General features: G+C 47.0%; 1 protein-coding gene across 1 annotated transcript in view; it reads left to right on the top strand.

The window, feature by feature from the left end:
* Nucleotides 1-14,701, top strand: part of NHS (NHS actin remodeling regulator) — a 261,239-nt gene extending 246,538 nt beyond the window's left edge. Inside the window, exons 4-9 of the mRNA XM_074148513.1 lie at nt 1,847-1,909; nt 4,132-4,324; nt 7,597-7,728; nt 8,994-11,951; nt 12,503-12,629; nt 13,993-14,701. Coding sequence (XP_074004614.1) covers nt 1,847-1,909; nt 4,132-4,324; nt 7,597-7,728; nt 8,994-11,951; nt 12,503-12,629; nt 13,993-14,617 — 4,098 coding nt within the window. The 3' untranslated portion in view covers nt 14,618-14,701. The remainder of the gene's footprint in view (nt 1-1,846; nt 1,910-4,131; nt 4,325-7,596; nt 7,729-8,993; nt 11,952-12,502; nt 12,630-13,992) is intronic.
* Nucleotides 14,702-15,701: the final 1,000 nt, after the last annotated feature.

The raw sequence follows: 15,701 nt of genomic DNA, 5'->3' as shown, positions 1-15,701 counted from the left end.
GTTTGTCCTGCTGTGCTTAAACAGGGACCTGAGACTTGGGCACATCAAATGATGGCTGTGGGTACGTGTAACCGGATGGGTGTTTTCTTGGGTGTATCAGGCAGAGTGGCCCATGGGGGAGGTAGGAAAGCCCTGCACCAACAGGACAGATGGGTAGCCAGACCTTTCTTGAGGCCAAAGTTGAGGTCCTGCTGTTTCTCCCAGGTAGGTTTGCCCCTGAGTGGCTTGTACATGCTCAGAGCTTGGGCTGGGAGATCCCTCCCGGCCTCTTCTCCTTGTGTGCTGACTAGGCATCATAGGCCTTTGTGGGACATTGGAAAGAGTTTCATATCCTGAACTCTTGTCACCTCAGCAACATTTGTCTCCCCCTGTCTTGACTCTCCCCAGAGATCCTCCAACACTTTCCATGGGGAAGCTGAATTTCAGTTGAAATCCTGATCCCATTAACTGCAGTCAGTCTGCTCAGAGCAGGTGACTGGAAACTCAGCTGGGAGTCCAACGGTGAAATGATCCTTGGGTATCTGAAGAGTAGACTGAACTAGTTGATGTATTTAGTGTCTCCACAGCCTTTGTTGCATGAACAGAGGTGTTTCTCCTGTGAAAAGGACTTTCCCCAGCTTGAGAGAACTGGTTTTGCGCTGACCAAACACAAATGTTAGAAACTAAGAAACTAAGCTGCCGCAAATGTTAACTGGGAACAGTCCTCTTTCGATTGCCCCGCTCTGCTCTTCTGTAAGGCTTATGGATGGCTCATTTGGAGGCTTCCCATGGTTTTAGTCCTGCACATGGGACCAGAGCAAAGCCTATCTAGGAAGAGAGTAGGACAAGATGGAGAATTAGGCCTTTTCAGTCTCACCACAGCTATTTTTTTGAGAGAAGACCATATAATGCCAAGTCTTTCAAACTGAGGTTCATCTATCACAGCAGTGTTGATAATGATTGGGAGGAAAAACATTCATAGGATTATTTGGCAAGTCTGCTAACTCATGCAGGGGGAGGCAGTAACCCCCACTGAGAAACGTGTGCTAGAGCTTTCCAGTGTGATCAACAGGCCTGTTTCCTTTATCTCCATTTTGCTTTATTTCCTATTTCAAAAGAAGTTATCCTTCACTCCATGGTTTTGAAAACAGGACATCGCAACAAACAAACCAGTTTCTGCCAGAAGAGGATTTCGGAGGTGCAGGGATTCAGCGAGACCCAGGGCATTGTGGACATTGCTGTTTGTCCTTTCAAGCCTTATAAAAAGTGACAAAAAGCCAATTGGCCATTGTCACCCTGACACAATGATAGCAACCTTAGAGATGTAATGATAACATCAGAAAACCTGAGCAATCAATGTGTTTATGAATCACCCTCAGGACCAGCATTATTTATATCCATTGCTTAAGTACGTCATGCAAAAAATTTCCCTTATATTATGAAATAGATCATTTATAATGTAATTGGATACATACCTTGCGCTGCTTCAGCTCCAGGCAGTACACAGTTTGAGTTACCAAATCAATACAAGACATGCTTGGGACAATTTAAGCGTGTCTGTACAAGGAGGTTGAACCAATTTCACTGCAGTTTTGTCTAATCCGAGTAAGCAAATTCAGCACAGACTTCACAGGGGTCCAAACCACTCTGTGGGCACAGTTGCTTGAGCTGCATTTTGTAGAGGAGTGTTCTGTTCTGAGGAGCAAACTCATCAGTAGGAAATAGGGTGGAAATCTCAGCTTGTTTTGCCTCTGTTGCTAATTTATCTGGACAAAAATGATGTGCTTTTACCAGAAACGTTTTGTGTCTGTTCTTAATTTTAATTTTTTTTTTTTTTTTTTTTTTTTTTTACATTTCACATTTATAGTTTAACAGCACCCGTTCGCCCTCCCCAATTGAGTGTTGCCACATGACCCCCTGGAGTAGAAAGGTACTGGAAAAACAAGCAATCCTCAACTAACAGCCCTGTCCCACTCTTCTCCTTTCCAGATCCTAACCCTTCTTCTTGCTTGCTTTTCACTTGCTAACTTTACTGCGCTAAAAGAAGCCTTTTCTGTTTTTCTCATGTCAGTAAGACACAATAATGACTTTTTTTTTTTCGCTTCTTTCATTCTTCACCTTGGGTGGGTTTCGGGAGCTCGTGGCCATGAGGCCACCTCCTCCTATCGCCTCCTTTAAAAAGAAGGCCTGAACCGGGACAGACTCAATAGCGTTAGCGATTACATTTCATTCTCTTGCAATGTTCTTGCCAAACCGCCCCTTTTCTTCTTTTTTTCCCTGAATGGTAAGAAATTGTTCGGGCAATGCCAGCACGACAGCGGGTATTTATTCTCTGGCCATTTGGTGATGCCACTGTTTGGAGAGGAGGAGCTCTGGCAGCTAGGGTCACTTTGCCCGCTTTGTCCAGCGCTTCATTGTCATCCAGGGGAGGAATCGGCAACAAATACAGCCTCTGTGTGTGTGTGTGTGTGTGTGCGCGCAAGGGTTGTTGGTTTTTTTTTTTTTGCATGCATGCATCAAACTTTTTTTGGGGGGGGAGTTACCTAGGAAACAAAGTCTTTTGTGCTCGAAGTTTATATGAGCTATTCACGTCTGCCGGGGATCGGCACAAAAGCTGCAGGCAGAAGGAAGGCTGCGATGTTTGACTGAAATCCTACGTGGGAAAAGGGGGTCTTCTGTGGGTGGGAGGAGGAGGAAGAGTGCGTTGTCTCTGGTCTGAGGGTACTGCAGGAGGTGACGCTGGCAAGGTAAGTGCGTGCCCTCCAACAGTTTAAATAGTAGCTGCTGAGTTAAGATCTTAAATGCTTTTGGAGCCGGGGCGTAAATGCTGTTTGGCAAGCCTGAGACGGTTAATTCCCCCGGGATTTGTGAGGAGCCTGGGCGGAGGAATGGCAGAAGTACAATGGCAGCCCGGGTGTGATCCTGCGGTGTTCAACACCCGCCTGCTCAACGCCCTGCCAAGGAACCGGAGAACAATATTTTATCTTCACCGTGTTTGCTACCGAAACTAAAACTGGCAAATGAAGTGTAAACAGCAGGCGTGAGGGGGAAGGCTGGTAGTTAAGCAGCTGGGAATTCAGGACTGAAGAGAAAGCCGGCCTGAAAGGGATTGCACTTCATTTTTAAAAAATGGGAGGCAGACGGACGGCCTGGGCTGGTCGAAGAGTTGTCACAGCTTATAGAAGAATGTATTAATGGAAAAAGGGAGGGAAATTAGGCAGAAAAAGGTAAGTGTTTCTCCCCTCCGTCCCTTCCAAACAAAACAGAAACTTTTTTTTTTTCTGGCAAACAAAGAGACCCCCAAGCCCCAATTGGTAGCCAGCACCACACGAAAACACACTTAATTGATTTCTGTTTTACTAGATGAAATTATAGAAGCTTTGCAAGACAGGGGGTTGTTGGGGGCTTTGTTATTTCTTCCAAAAGACAACAAACCATCTGTGTTTCTTCCACACAGTTTACTTTTCTCTGTTTCTTTATCTTCCATATCTAGTGCTTCTCGTAGCATGCTGTAAAAATGTGCGTGGTTTTTAAATAATTCTTTGAATTTCTCCTGGTGGTGGCTACTCTTCTCTTTGGCCGCTGTCCCCCGCCCTGTCACTGTTAACGCCTGCCGCTTCCCACCACGTAGCTGCTGGGTGGCTGTAACTGCTTACGGTCTGAGTTTGTAAAAATGAAATGCAAATGGTTTTCTGAAGTATGGAGGGGATTTCTTTAAAACTGTGGGCCTTCTGATGCTTGTCCTCAAATGAATGGTTATATGGGGCCAGTCCTCACGTAGTAATCAGCAGACTCAGGTGTTTAAAAGGTTGCAGATGCAAATGAGGGCCTACGTGTCTAACACTGATGGTAATTGGGGGCACGCTTGCAACAGCTACACACGAATGCAGGACATGCCCCTTCTGATGGAGGAGATGTCCTGTAAATGTCACTGTGAATACGCTGACTTGTTTCTGGTATGTTGAGGTATTTTTCTTCTATGAGCAGGATGTTATTTTTCCACTGGAGAGTAGCTCGTGCTGTGTGACTTAGCTAGAACAGTTCCTCCTTGCATCCCTGTAATTGATTTCTAATCTGTGTGTCTGCTTTGTTTCAAAACTAGCCTCATGTGCCTGAGTGGGAGACACTGATTTTGAATGTATTCATTTGCAGTCCCATCCACCAGAGGACGAAGATACAGATGTCATGTTAGGGCAGAGGCCGAAAAATCCAATACATAATATCCCTTCTACACTGGATAAACAAACCAATTGGAGTAAAGCACTACCTCTCCCAACTCCAGAGGAGAAAATGAAACAAGATGCCCAAGTGATTTCTTCTTGCATTATCCCCATCAATGTCACTGGTACAAATCTCTTCTATTTCTTTTTGTATTTATTGCATGGTTCAAGGGAGGTCAAGTACTTATTTTGTTTAATTTATTTGAAGTCACAGGATTGTGCAGTCTGGGGTCAAAGACCCTAGCTTGAAGATTTAGTTTCTGGAAGACAGTGGGCTAAATTCATCCCTCATGCTGACCATTCGAGTCACTGATGCCGCATCTAGGATTAATTTGGCCCGTATTTTCGGAGTCATGTTATACAGTATAGCATAACACTGGTTCCCTGTATAAACAATGTACTTTTGTTGTGTATATAACCTACAGTCTGTATTTACAAAGACCTCAAATAACTTTTTGAATGTAGCTGACTGAAATAATGCAGAAAGCCACCAAAATTAATCATATGATTATCATGTGTAGCAGGAGAAGAGAAACTAGAGAATGTAGGCTACTATTTGCAGTGCTTTAAACATGCGAGGCATGACTGTGTAGCATGCAAACCATCGCTCTGAGATCTCTTTACATGCAGCTATGCTGAAGGTATAGTAATGGCATTTTCTCTTATTTCTATAACATTTGGATACATTTGACTAGATGTATTTGAAGGGGAATTTGTTTATAGAAGCAGCAGGTATTTCACTTACTAAATGTGAAAGATTACTTATTTCCAGAATCAAAAATCAGGCTGTTTTTCTCTTTCTCTTTTTCTCTTTCTCTCCTTCCAGAGGGCTATGGTAAACATAAAGTTGATCTGGGTTTTCCTCAATAATATTTCACACCAAGTTTTGATTAATGTAAGAGCATAAAGTGGGCTAATTTCCACAGTTATAGAATTGAATATAAACAATCGGGAAAAAAGCAGGGAGCTTTCAGTTAGCCTTCATTCCCCAGAGAAAACATTTCTATTTCATTCTATTTTCCCAGTAACTGGGGGGTCGGGGGGGAGGTCACAGCCCCTCACATCCCATTGCTCTTTCCCGTGTCTATCAGCGGTGCCCAGCCTTCCTGCGAGACAGGCTGTGGGGTTCACCATGGTGCTGGGGAGGGCTGTGTGCCCACAGTCCAGCTTCAGCCCCCATCCGAGGGGCTCTGGGCTTTTTGGGCTTGCAGCACATCTGTCCAACAGTCTCATGGTGGCAAGTCCCCATCTGCTCCGTCGTCAGCTGCATGAATCCTCCTGGTGACAGCAATGCAGTCCCGGTTGCCCTCCACCTCAGCAGCGGAGGTGACACTGCACCGTGCTGCCAGCTCTGCCCACCCGGGGAGGTGGCAGGCAGGAGCAGGTCCCCCTGCCACTGGGATGGTGCTTCTGGCCAGCCAAGGTCCCATGGAAAGTGGTCGGCTGGTAGAGCTTCCTGCATAGACCTTGCCAGGCTGGAGGTTGGGAGTGGCTGGTCAGGGTCACAGGTTGGGCACTGCTGATAGAAATCCCCATGGAAAGTCATAGACAGTGTGGCACATCTCCATGAGGTAGAGCTGGTGTTAAAATGATGCTCCTCCTAGATTCAACATAGGACCCTAGCTGCTGGTATAGGCTTTCTAACATGACTGGTGTCACCTAATGCAGTACAGAGGAGAGTCAGATCTGGGACCAATGTTAACTTTTCCAGTAATAGCCATTTTTGCCTAGACTCCACCTGCCATACATTGGAACCAAATTTCCACTGATCAGTTTTACAGATCAAGAATGGTATGTAATCTTCTGGATGTTTATGTGTATCATTCTCATTAGCACTAATGGGAATAATTTGTATGCGTCACTGGGAGGATATACCCTCTTCCACTTTCCTCTTGGAGATGACCCCCGTGCATCTAGCGCACAGAGCATGTTTGGCTAACTCACAGTTGCTGGAAAACCAGCAATGATGCTGATTGATTTTTTTGTTTCAAAGAGTTTGCTTTCAGTTCTCTGTTTTTTGTTTTTTAAGCTTCTCCCAACCCTGAGAAATGTTCACTTTTTTGAAAATGACTGTTGTTGGAGTTTACGGCACTTTTGTTCCTTATTAAAGAAAGTTCTTCCTCTGCTTATTCCAGGGGCATTGGTGGTTACAGGACATCTGTCTGAAGCCTCTATTTCACTGTAGTAGATTTCAAGAAGAACTTTTACAAGAAAGTTACTTTTTAATGTTTTACATTGTTATGTAGTGTAATATGTATGTGTATGTCTGTGTATAATTATGTTTTCTATAATTATACGCTATTAAAATAGAGCTTCTTATCAGGAATCTTTTTTTTTGTTTTCCTTTTGTTTGGTTTAGTTTGTTTGTTTTTCTTAAGATTACAAACCACTGTACCAGCAATCCTTATGTTAGTGTTTTTATGGACCTGGCACATTTTTTCCAACCTGTCCTACGTCAACTTTAGAGAGCATTGGTGTACAGTTGTGTGAAAAGCCAGCACAGATGGGCACTGGTCCTCTGGTGGGCCTCCTTTTAACTTTATTTTGACAACACAGTGTAAAAAACAAAGTGAAAGACACCCCCCTGTGCTAATGCTATGGAAACATAAAGAAAATGAGGAATCCCTGCCTATTCTGTGTTATCGTGGTCGTAAATACGGGTGCTTGTGAACTTGAGCTCCTAAATCCAAATTGAGGATTTTGACTGACTGCATGACCCGATTCCCAGAGTGGACTCCCATGCATCCTGCCATGTGCGGAGCACTTGGGAAAATCAGGCCACTTACTGTTGCACATAAATAAATAGCAGCTACCGGTTTATGTCACCCTTGGCCATGTATGATCATCATGAAGAATGCTCTCTAAACTTGCATGGGGACTTGGCCCCATTTTAGCTGTCTCCTTCCTTTTGAAATGTTAGCCCCCTTGGCATATTGGTCTCCTAAGAAGCGCCCAACTGCTGCAATACGGTGTTATAACCTTAAATTGTTTTCTTATGCTTAGTTGCTTAAAATAAGTAAGGCTATAGCTGAACAGATTACTCTTTGCAGACAAGTTACTGTCATTGTCACTGTGACAGATGGATAAATAGCTATAAGAAAGATGCCCTGTTACCAAGAGCTCTCAACTCTATTTTTCTTCCTGATTTTCTTTTCTTTTCTTTTTTTTTTTTTTTTCACTCCTTCTGTTATTTTTGGCAGACCAGGCTGCTGAGGGGGAGCTGGAATTAGATGTAAAACTGTGATATACTGTGATGTAATTTACATAAGAGCTACATAAGGGCTCCCTTATGTTTATTCACAGGCTTAATCCAAGCTCACATACCTCCACTGTGTTCCAGCCATGAAAATTTGTTTACTATTTCTAAAGGCTAATGAGACCTATTTATGGGTTGCAGGAGTTGGTTTTGACAGAGAGGCTAGTATACGCTGCTCTCTTGTTCATTCACAATCTGTACTACAGCGGAGACGAAAGTTGAGGAGGAGGAAAACCATCTCTGGCATCCCCAGAAGAGTGCAACAAGAAATAGGTGTAGTATAAATACAAATCTTCCGTAGATAGCTTTCTAACCAACTTAAATTGCAGAGATATGAGCTGGTAGCCAGCCTTCCAAAGAAACAAAACCTTGAAAGTGTAAATGCTTTTGGAGTTTGGGAATGACGTGGTTTGTTTTTTTGATTTACTACAGTAAGCAAAGCTATATTACTCCATACAGCCTTGATGGACCAGGGGCCTTACCGAGTAATATAGATGTACGTGTTCAGCTCTTATCGTGTAAATGTTAATCAGTTCTTTTATTTTTCCATTTTATTTCTGTTATGAACCCATAGTTACGTGCATAAAAAGTAACTAGATTGAGTGAAAGTTTTTTCTTGCGTGAGGGGAGCTTAAGGTAAAGAACTGACAGATGTTGCTCAGAAGAGTGATGATGAGCTGTCACAACAGCCAGATAACTCACTCAGATGAGCAGTTGTATATCCTCCTTAGAGACAGCTGCTGGTACCCTATGGGAAACTTTGCTAAATGTTCCTTTTATTTGTCACGCTTGTCCTTGATTCCTTCCTTTCATTCTTTATTGCCAAGGATATTTGCCCAAAATTGAGTGTCTTACCTCACTTCTTGTCCCAGGTAAATTAGGATCAACTCTGTTGAGGGCAAATCCAGGGTAAAATTGGTATTAACCCAAAACAAAACTAATGGGATCGTTATTTCTTAATGTTCATCTGCACCTGAAGATGGCTCTGGCAGTCCATTGCTGTGAAACTTGATGGGAAACAGAAGGAACGTATTTATCATAGGGAATAAGCAACCAGAGAACCTATGAAAGAAAGATCCTGTTGCCTTGCAAATATTCTTGGTAGTAAAGAAGCAGATAATGGAAATTCTGAACAGACAGGTAGTCAAAATAGAATCATTTTTAGAAGCTCAGGGAGTGTTTTGTCCAGCAGCCACTCCTGAAAACTGCCTTTAACTAGTTGAAATAGAGTGACAAAAACTGAAAACTTAATATTTATCTTAATATTTACCACAGCAAGATCAGCTCCATGTGAGATCACATTGCAGAAATAGGAGAACTGAGATCACATTGCAGGACTAGGAGAATTTCCCCACCTCACTGGGATGAGGTCTGTCTTATATATGCTCTTTATAGCAAAGTTAAATTTGGTCCAATGCTCAGCAAGATTGAAAAAGAAAGAATACAGCAGATAATGCTTCTTGGGTTGCTCCGCGGGTCGTCTCGCGCCAGGAAACGTGAAGCTGTCTCCCACTCACCCGGCTTTCCGTGTGTCCTAGATTCAGACGAGTCGCCAGTGGCGAGAGAGCGCAATGTGATTGTGCACGCGAACCCGGACTTCTCCGGCTCCAGCAGCAGGAGGTCGGGGACCCGGGACTCGGAGTGCCAGACGGAAGAAATCCTGATTGCCGCTCCCTCCCGGCGGCGGATCCGCGCCCAGAGGGGGCAGAGCGTTGTCGCCTCCCTCTCCCACTCCGCCGGCAACATCTTGGTGCTGGCGGACAACGGGGATGCCGTCTTTGCTACCGCTGTCAGCAACCGTATCCGCTCACGCAGCCTTCCTCGCGAAGGTGCCCGGGCCAGCGAGGGCCATCAGGATGCCACCACCAAGAATGCAGGGTACGAGGCAGAGCGCTTCCTAGCTGGCCAGGAGAGGATCCCGAAAAAGGGGAAGGAGGTCTTGAGCAAGCAGGGTTCACAAGAGTGCCAGCCCATCGGTTTAACTTGTCCTCAGCACCTGCACAGCCCCGAACACAGCATCGGTGAGAGGGGGAGGTCGCAGCTGTCAAGGATGGCTGATTCGGGCAGCTGTGAGATTTCGTCCAACTCGGACACCTTTGGGAGCCCCATTCACTCTATCTCCACGGCAGGAGTCCTGCTCAGCAGTCACATGGACCAGAAAGATGACCACCAGTCCTCCAGTGGCAACTGGAGCGGGAGCAGCTCCACGTGTCCCTCCCAGACGTCTGAAACCATTCCTCCTGCTGCTTCTCCTCCACTGACGGGCTCTTCACACTGTGACTCCGAGCTGTCGCTCAACACCGCTCCCAACGCCAATGAGGACTCCAGTGTCTTCATCACGGAGCAGTTTGGTGACCACGGGGACAAGGTCAGGGGCCACAGGGCGAGCTCCTTCACCTCCACCGTGGCAGATTTACTGGATGACCCCAACAACAGCAACACGAGCGACAGCGAGTGGAACTACCTGCACCATCACCACGACGCCTCCTGTCGCCAGGACTTCAGCCCCGAGCGCCCAAAGGCCGACAGCCTGGGATGCCCCAGCTTCACCAGCATGGCCACCTACGATAGCTTCCTCGAAAAGACCCCCTCTGACAAGGCAGACACTAGCTCACACTTTTCTGTGGATACCGAAGGATACTATACCTCCATGCACTTTGATTGCGGTCTCAAGGGTAATAAAAGCTATATTTGCAACTATGCAGCCGCAGGCTCCGAGAGCGGCCAGACCGGGAGTGTGGCCTCCAGCCTGGCTGACTGCGCCTGGCAGGAGTGTGTGAGCTACAGGAGGCAGGGACGGCAGAGCATCTCGCTGAAGAAACCAAAGGCAAAGCCAGCCCCACCAAAACGCAGCTCGTCTCTGAGGAAATCGGAGGGCAGCACCGACCTTCCCGACAAGAAAGAACCAAAGATCGGCAGCGGGCAGCACGTCTGTCACACCGCCAGGGAGATGAAGCTGCCCCTTGAGTTTTCAAACACACCTTCCCGAGTGGAAGGTCCCAACCTGCCGGCCAAGCAGGAGCTCCCCTGGTCGAACCAGGGCGACGGTGGGTTAAAGGACACTCCCTTCGACACCGCCGATATCCCCTCCTTTAAAGATGAAGGTGCTGAACAACCTCACTATGCAGACCTCTGGCTTCTGAACGACTTGAAATCCAGCGATCCTTACAGGTCCTTGTCCAATTCAAGCACCGCTACGGGTACTACAGTCATAGAGTGCATCAAGTCACCAGAGAGCTCCGAATCCCAGACGTCCCAGTCTGGGTCACGAGCCACCACTCCATCCCTCCCCTCCGTCGATAACGAGTTTAAGCTGGCCTCCCCCGAGAAGCTGGCAGGGTTAGCCTCCCCCTCCAGCGGGTACTCCAGCCAGTCGGAGACGCCCACCTCTTCTTTTCCGACCGCTTTCTTTTCAGGACCCTTGTCTCCAGGGGGGAGCAAGAGGAAGCCAAAGGTACCAGAGAGGAAGTCATCGCTGCAGCAGCCGCTCCCGAAAGATGGCACCGCCTCGGTGAGCAAAGACCTCGAGCTTCCCATCATACCTCCTACTCACCTCGACCTAAGTGCTCTTCACAACGTCTTGAGCAAGCCCTTTGCTCACAGGCACCAGCTGCACGCCCTCAGCCACAGCAAGCAGAGTGCCGTCGGGGAAGCCCTGCATCCCAGCCCTCCCTCTGCCCTCGCCATCACCCCCTCCGTTCTCAAGTCTGTCCACCTGCGGGCCGTCAACAAGCCTGAAGGAGGGAAACAGAAAGGCAGCACCCCAGACCTGCTCTGCATACAGGAGGCCGCCTTGATGGTGACCGATGTTTCTCCAGGCAAGATGAGGCCGCTCTTAGCTAAGAAGCCAGTGTCGCGCCAATACTCCGCAGAGGAGGCCATAATGTCCTACATTGACGCTTCCCCAGCAGAAGCGGGGCCCGGGAAGCCACCTCTAGAGAAAAGCTCCTCTTTCAGCGGGCAGAACAGCTGCGAGCAAGAAGCTGTAGCTTCAGCCAGCGTGGGTCTGGTTGAAATCAAACCCGGGAAGGACCAAGCACACCCGGCCTCCGAGCGCTTGCCGGAAAGCGCTCTGAATCAGCCATGTGCCGTCTCTGTGGACGGGTTTCAGAAGGGCTCGGCTGTCCTCACAGGTGACGACGAAGGGAAGAAACCCAGCCAGGGAGCAGAAACGGAGCACGACCTTCAGCGAGCGCAGGCTCATCCAGAGCTCTCCGCAGGCAGCGAGGGGAGGCTGGAAGCTGGACCTGTGGGTGAAAGCCCAGGTCAGGCCGAGGGGGCGGCCGTCAGCCATCAGCTTAAGCACCAACCCGATCTAATCCATCATGTGCCTGGGAGTATCGGCTACGAAGCGGAGATGGCAGCAGTGAATTCACTCGGCGGAGTGAGTTGCAAGCAGGAAAACGATATCGCATCAGGTATCCCAACCAAAAGTGCCTCAGATGATGGCAGGGCAGACGAGATGGCGGGCGGCATGGAGGAACCTTCGCTGAAAGGTCAGTTGTGAACCCTTTCTGTGTTATACCTGACCATGTGGCCTCAGACGTGACTGGTGGTGGAGTCAAAAAGCAGACTGGAGCTGCAAATCGGCATGCCTCTGTAGGTTTAAGTACAGAGCCCCCCCCAGCCTGTTACTGGCCAGCCAGCCCAAAGATATTTTATGCTTTTTCAGTGCATTCAGAGTGTATTTCTCTGATATTTATTTCCTCCCTTGTACAGCATTTCAGATGAAAAGAGAAAAGGTAGGAGGGTTAGCCTTGGGTACAGAGGAGCTGTGTAACCACAGCCAGACAGTAAATGGGAGATCCTGGGTTTGGTCCCTAGTGTTGCCCCTATTATGGGCTCCAACATGCAATGTACGTGATGTTTAGGTTAGAGGATAAAGTCTGTATGGTGGTACCATACACCATATGGTATGGTGTATATGTGTATGGTATATATGAGTTGGTTCACTCAGTTGTGAACCAACCTGGTGCCTCACATGGGTGATGCTGTTGCAAAGCGTGGTGGGGTCTGACTCATGGTGTGGCCTCTTTCCTTGTTCAAGAGTCTTCTCCAAGCGACGACTCCATCGTGTCTCCGCTGAGCGAGGAGCTGCAGGCTGACGCTGAGGATGTCTTTGTGTCTCCAAACAAACCACGCACTACCGAGGATCTGTTTGCAGTCATTCACAGGTGACCTAACCTTGCGGCAACAGGGAATGGTAACATGCACCCCTGCATAGTTGCACACTAACAATAGCCGCAGGATGGTTATTTGATGGTTAAGCCTTGTCCTGAAACTACCTTCTTTACTTCATTAAGTTTAGTTTTCTAAAAGGCAGCTTTTAAAAGGTGCTTTATTATGGTCTGGTGTGCACTCCATGAGTATCTCCATGGCATGTGCAGGATGCTTTACAGATAACAACATCAGGCCATTCTCTTTAACAAACAAGTCTATCTCCAAAGAAAACTACCCACAGTGGTTCTTGCCTTTCTGCCCACCAGGTCTATTCTGGTGAGTGAGTCATTGTAGCAAGAATGATGAGAAGGCATCTCTTCAATTTTAGAGTATTATGTATTCAGCTGAAATTTGCGATCACAATTGAAATTACAGATTTCCGATATTGAATGGGTTACACTGAGTATTATTATTACCTAAGACCAGCCCAGAAGGCCGAATGTATCCTGGGCTGCGATAAAAGAAGCATGGCCAGCAGGTTGAGGGAGGTGATTCTGCCCCTCTCCTCTGCTCTGGTGAGATCCCACCTGGAGTACTATGTCCAGTTCTGGGGCCCCCAACATAAGGACATGGACCTGTTGGAGCAGGTCCAGAGGAGGGCCACAAAAATGACCATAGGGCTGGAGCACCTCTCCTATGAGGACAGGCTGAGACAGCTGGGATTGTTTAGCCTGGAGAAGAGAAGGCTCCGGGGAGACCTTATAGCAGCCTTCCAGTACCTAAAGGGGGCTTAAAGGAAGATGGGGACAGACTTTTTAGCAGGGCCTAAAGCAAGAGGACAAGGGGTAATGGCTTTAAACCAGAAGAGGGAAGATTTAGACTAGATATAAGGAAGAAATTTTTTACGCTGAGGGTGGTGAAACACTGGCACAGGTTACCCAGAGAGGTGGTAGATGCCTATTCAAGGTCAGGTTGGATGGGGCTCTGAGCAACCTGAGCTAGTTGTAGATGTCCCTGCTCATTGCAGGGGAAGGTGGACTAGATGACCTTTAAAGGTCCCTTCCAACCCAAACTATTCTATGATTCTAAGACTCTGTATGCATTGTCGTCTTTATAAAGAGCTGATTGTGCATACATTGTTTTAGAAGAGCTGGGTGAGACTGAGAAGGACTGTGTGGCTCTCTGCCTCATTCATTGCACAAGAGCTATCATGGCTTAAAGTGCCGTTAGTCACTGCTAGCCTCCAATATTTGATAGAGGAATTACGAGAACTCTAGCTAATATGAAAGCATGGTCAATCAGTGAAACTCCAGACCAGCGTTATGTGTTATTCTACAAAGATAATGTCTGAAGGAGTGTTCCTTTGTGTTTTTACAGATCAAAAAGGAAAGTTCTCGGAAGAAAGGATTCTGGAGACCTTTCTGTAAGAAACAGGTTGAGAGGTTCGTCTGGGACTAGCAGCCAGCCCCCCACCAGCAGCACGCTGCCCGCCAGCAACATGCCACCGGCCAGCAGCGTGGGCACTCCCATAAGCAGTCAGAGGTCCCCCGGGCTCATATACAGGAATGCCAAAAAGTCCAACACATCCAATGAGGAGTTTAAACTACTGCTCCTTAAGAAGGGCAGCCGGTCCGATTCCAGCTACAGAATGTCCGCCACGGAAATTCTGAAAAGTCCTATTTTGCCCAAATCTCCCGGAGAACTGATGGCAGATGCCCCACAAAGCCTAGAGGAGTCTCCCCCCGCGGTGAGTCCTGATGCATTGTCCCCGCTCTCCCCCTGCTCCCCCAGGGTCAATGCGGAAGGGTTCTCCTCCAAGAGCTTTCCCCTGTCGGCGTCTTCGAGAGTGGGGCGCTCCCGGGCGCCCCCGGCAGCCAGCAGCAGCCGGTACAGCGTGCGCTGTAGGCTGTACAACACCCCGATGCAGGCCATCTCTGAAGGAGAGACGGAAAACTCGGATGGCAGCCCCCACGACGATCGGTCTTCTCAGAGCTCAACGTAGGCTGTGCGGGCGCCAGGGCCAGGCTGCCGACACCACTTGGGCTCTGTAAGGATATGAATATAAGAGGCCAATGCTGTAGCAGTCAAAAAAAAAGAAGAAAAAAAAAAAGAAAGAAAAAAAGAAAAAAATGTGTTTGTGTTTGTAAGACGCTGGCAAAACAGAGGACTACAGCTGTAGCTATTTATTAAGTTACATTTTCTAAAGTAGGAAGATACACAATGTCTGCTCTGTTTTCTTTTAGCTTAATTTGGTTTGTCCCACTCTCATTTTCGTTGTCACTGTAGATTTCAAGGCTATACACCTTCCATGGAGTTAAAACTGACTTTTGGGTTTTTTTTTTCCAGAAGCTGCCCATCTAGAAACAAATCCCTCACTCTAGTGCTTCCCTAGGGAGAAAAAAAAAAAAAAAAAGAAAATGCTCTTGAGGATTGGTATTTTTCTACACTAAAATGAGCTGAAACAAAATTTAGAAGAAATTAAGAAAACATATGTAAATACCATATTTTTGATAAAAATTTGTAAATAGAATTATCAAAAAAGTGGACATGTGGCAAACGATTTACTGCATAACAACTTTGTTTATAGAAGACAAAAGAAGTCAACTGTAATAACTGTATTCTGTGAATACCATTTTCATATCAAACATTAAAAATTCACATGGCCACCAATAACCACGTTCAGTGCGACAAGCCTGAAGGATGACATTGAGCAGTGGAAAGGAGGAATTTTCCGCCTTTAGGTGAGGAAATGGAAAGGCTGGCTCTGATGGGATTAAAGTAACCATTTGTCTTTCTAAGGCAGCTCCCAAGAAGCTAACTGGAAAGCACAGCTGGGAGGGTTACCGTAAGGATTGGTGGGGAAGGCGAGCGTGCTTCTGGCAGAACAAAGTCGTGTCTGATGCAAAGCCCCAAAGGGTCCCATCCCACAGCCTCCCCTGGGCCTTTATTCTTGCAGGGATCGCTTCAGAGAGAAGAGATGCGAGAAGAAATAGTACTTAACTTTCATATTCCTATTAGGCTATTGGGATGCATAACACGGTCATAACCCGGTAACTATAATCTTTAAACACAATTAGTTTCTGGTT

Source organism: Numenius arquata, chromosome 1 (genome assembly GCF_964106895.1).
Source record: "Numenius arquata chromosome 1, bNumArq3.hap1.1, whole genome shotgun sequence".
NCBI classification, from domain to species: domain Eukaryota; kingdom Metazoa; phylum Chordata; class Aves; order Charadriiformes; family Scolopacidae; genus Numenius; species Numenius arquata.
The sequence above is the reverse complement of the archived record's forward strand: the minus strand, read 5'-3'. Positions and strand labels throughout refer to the sequence as shown.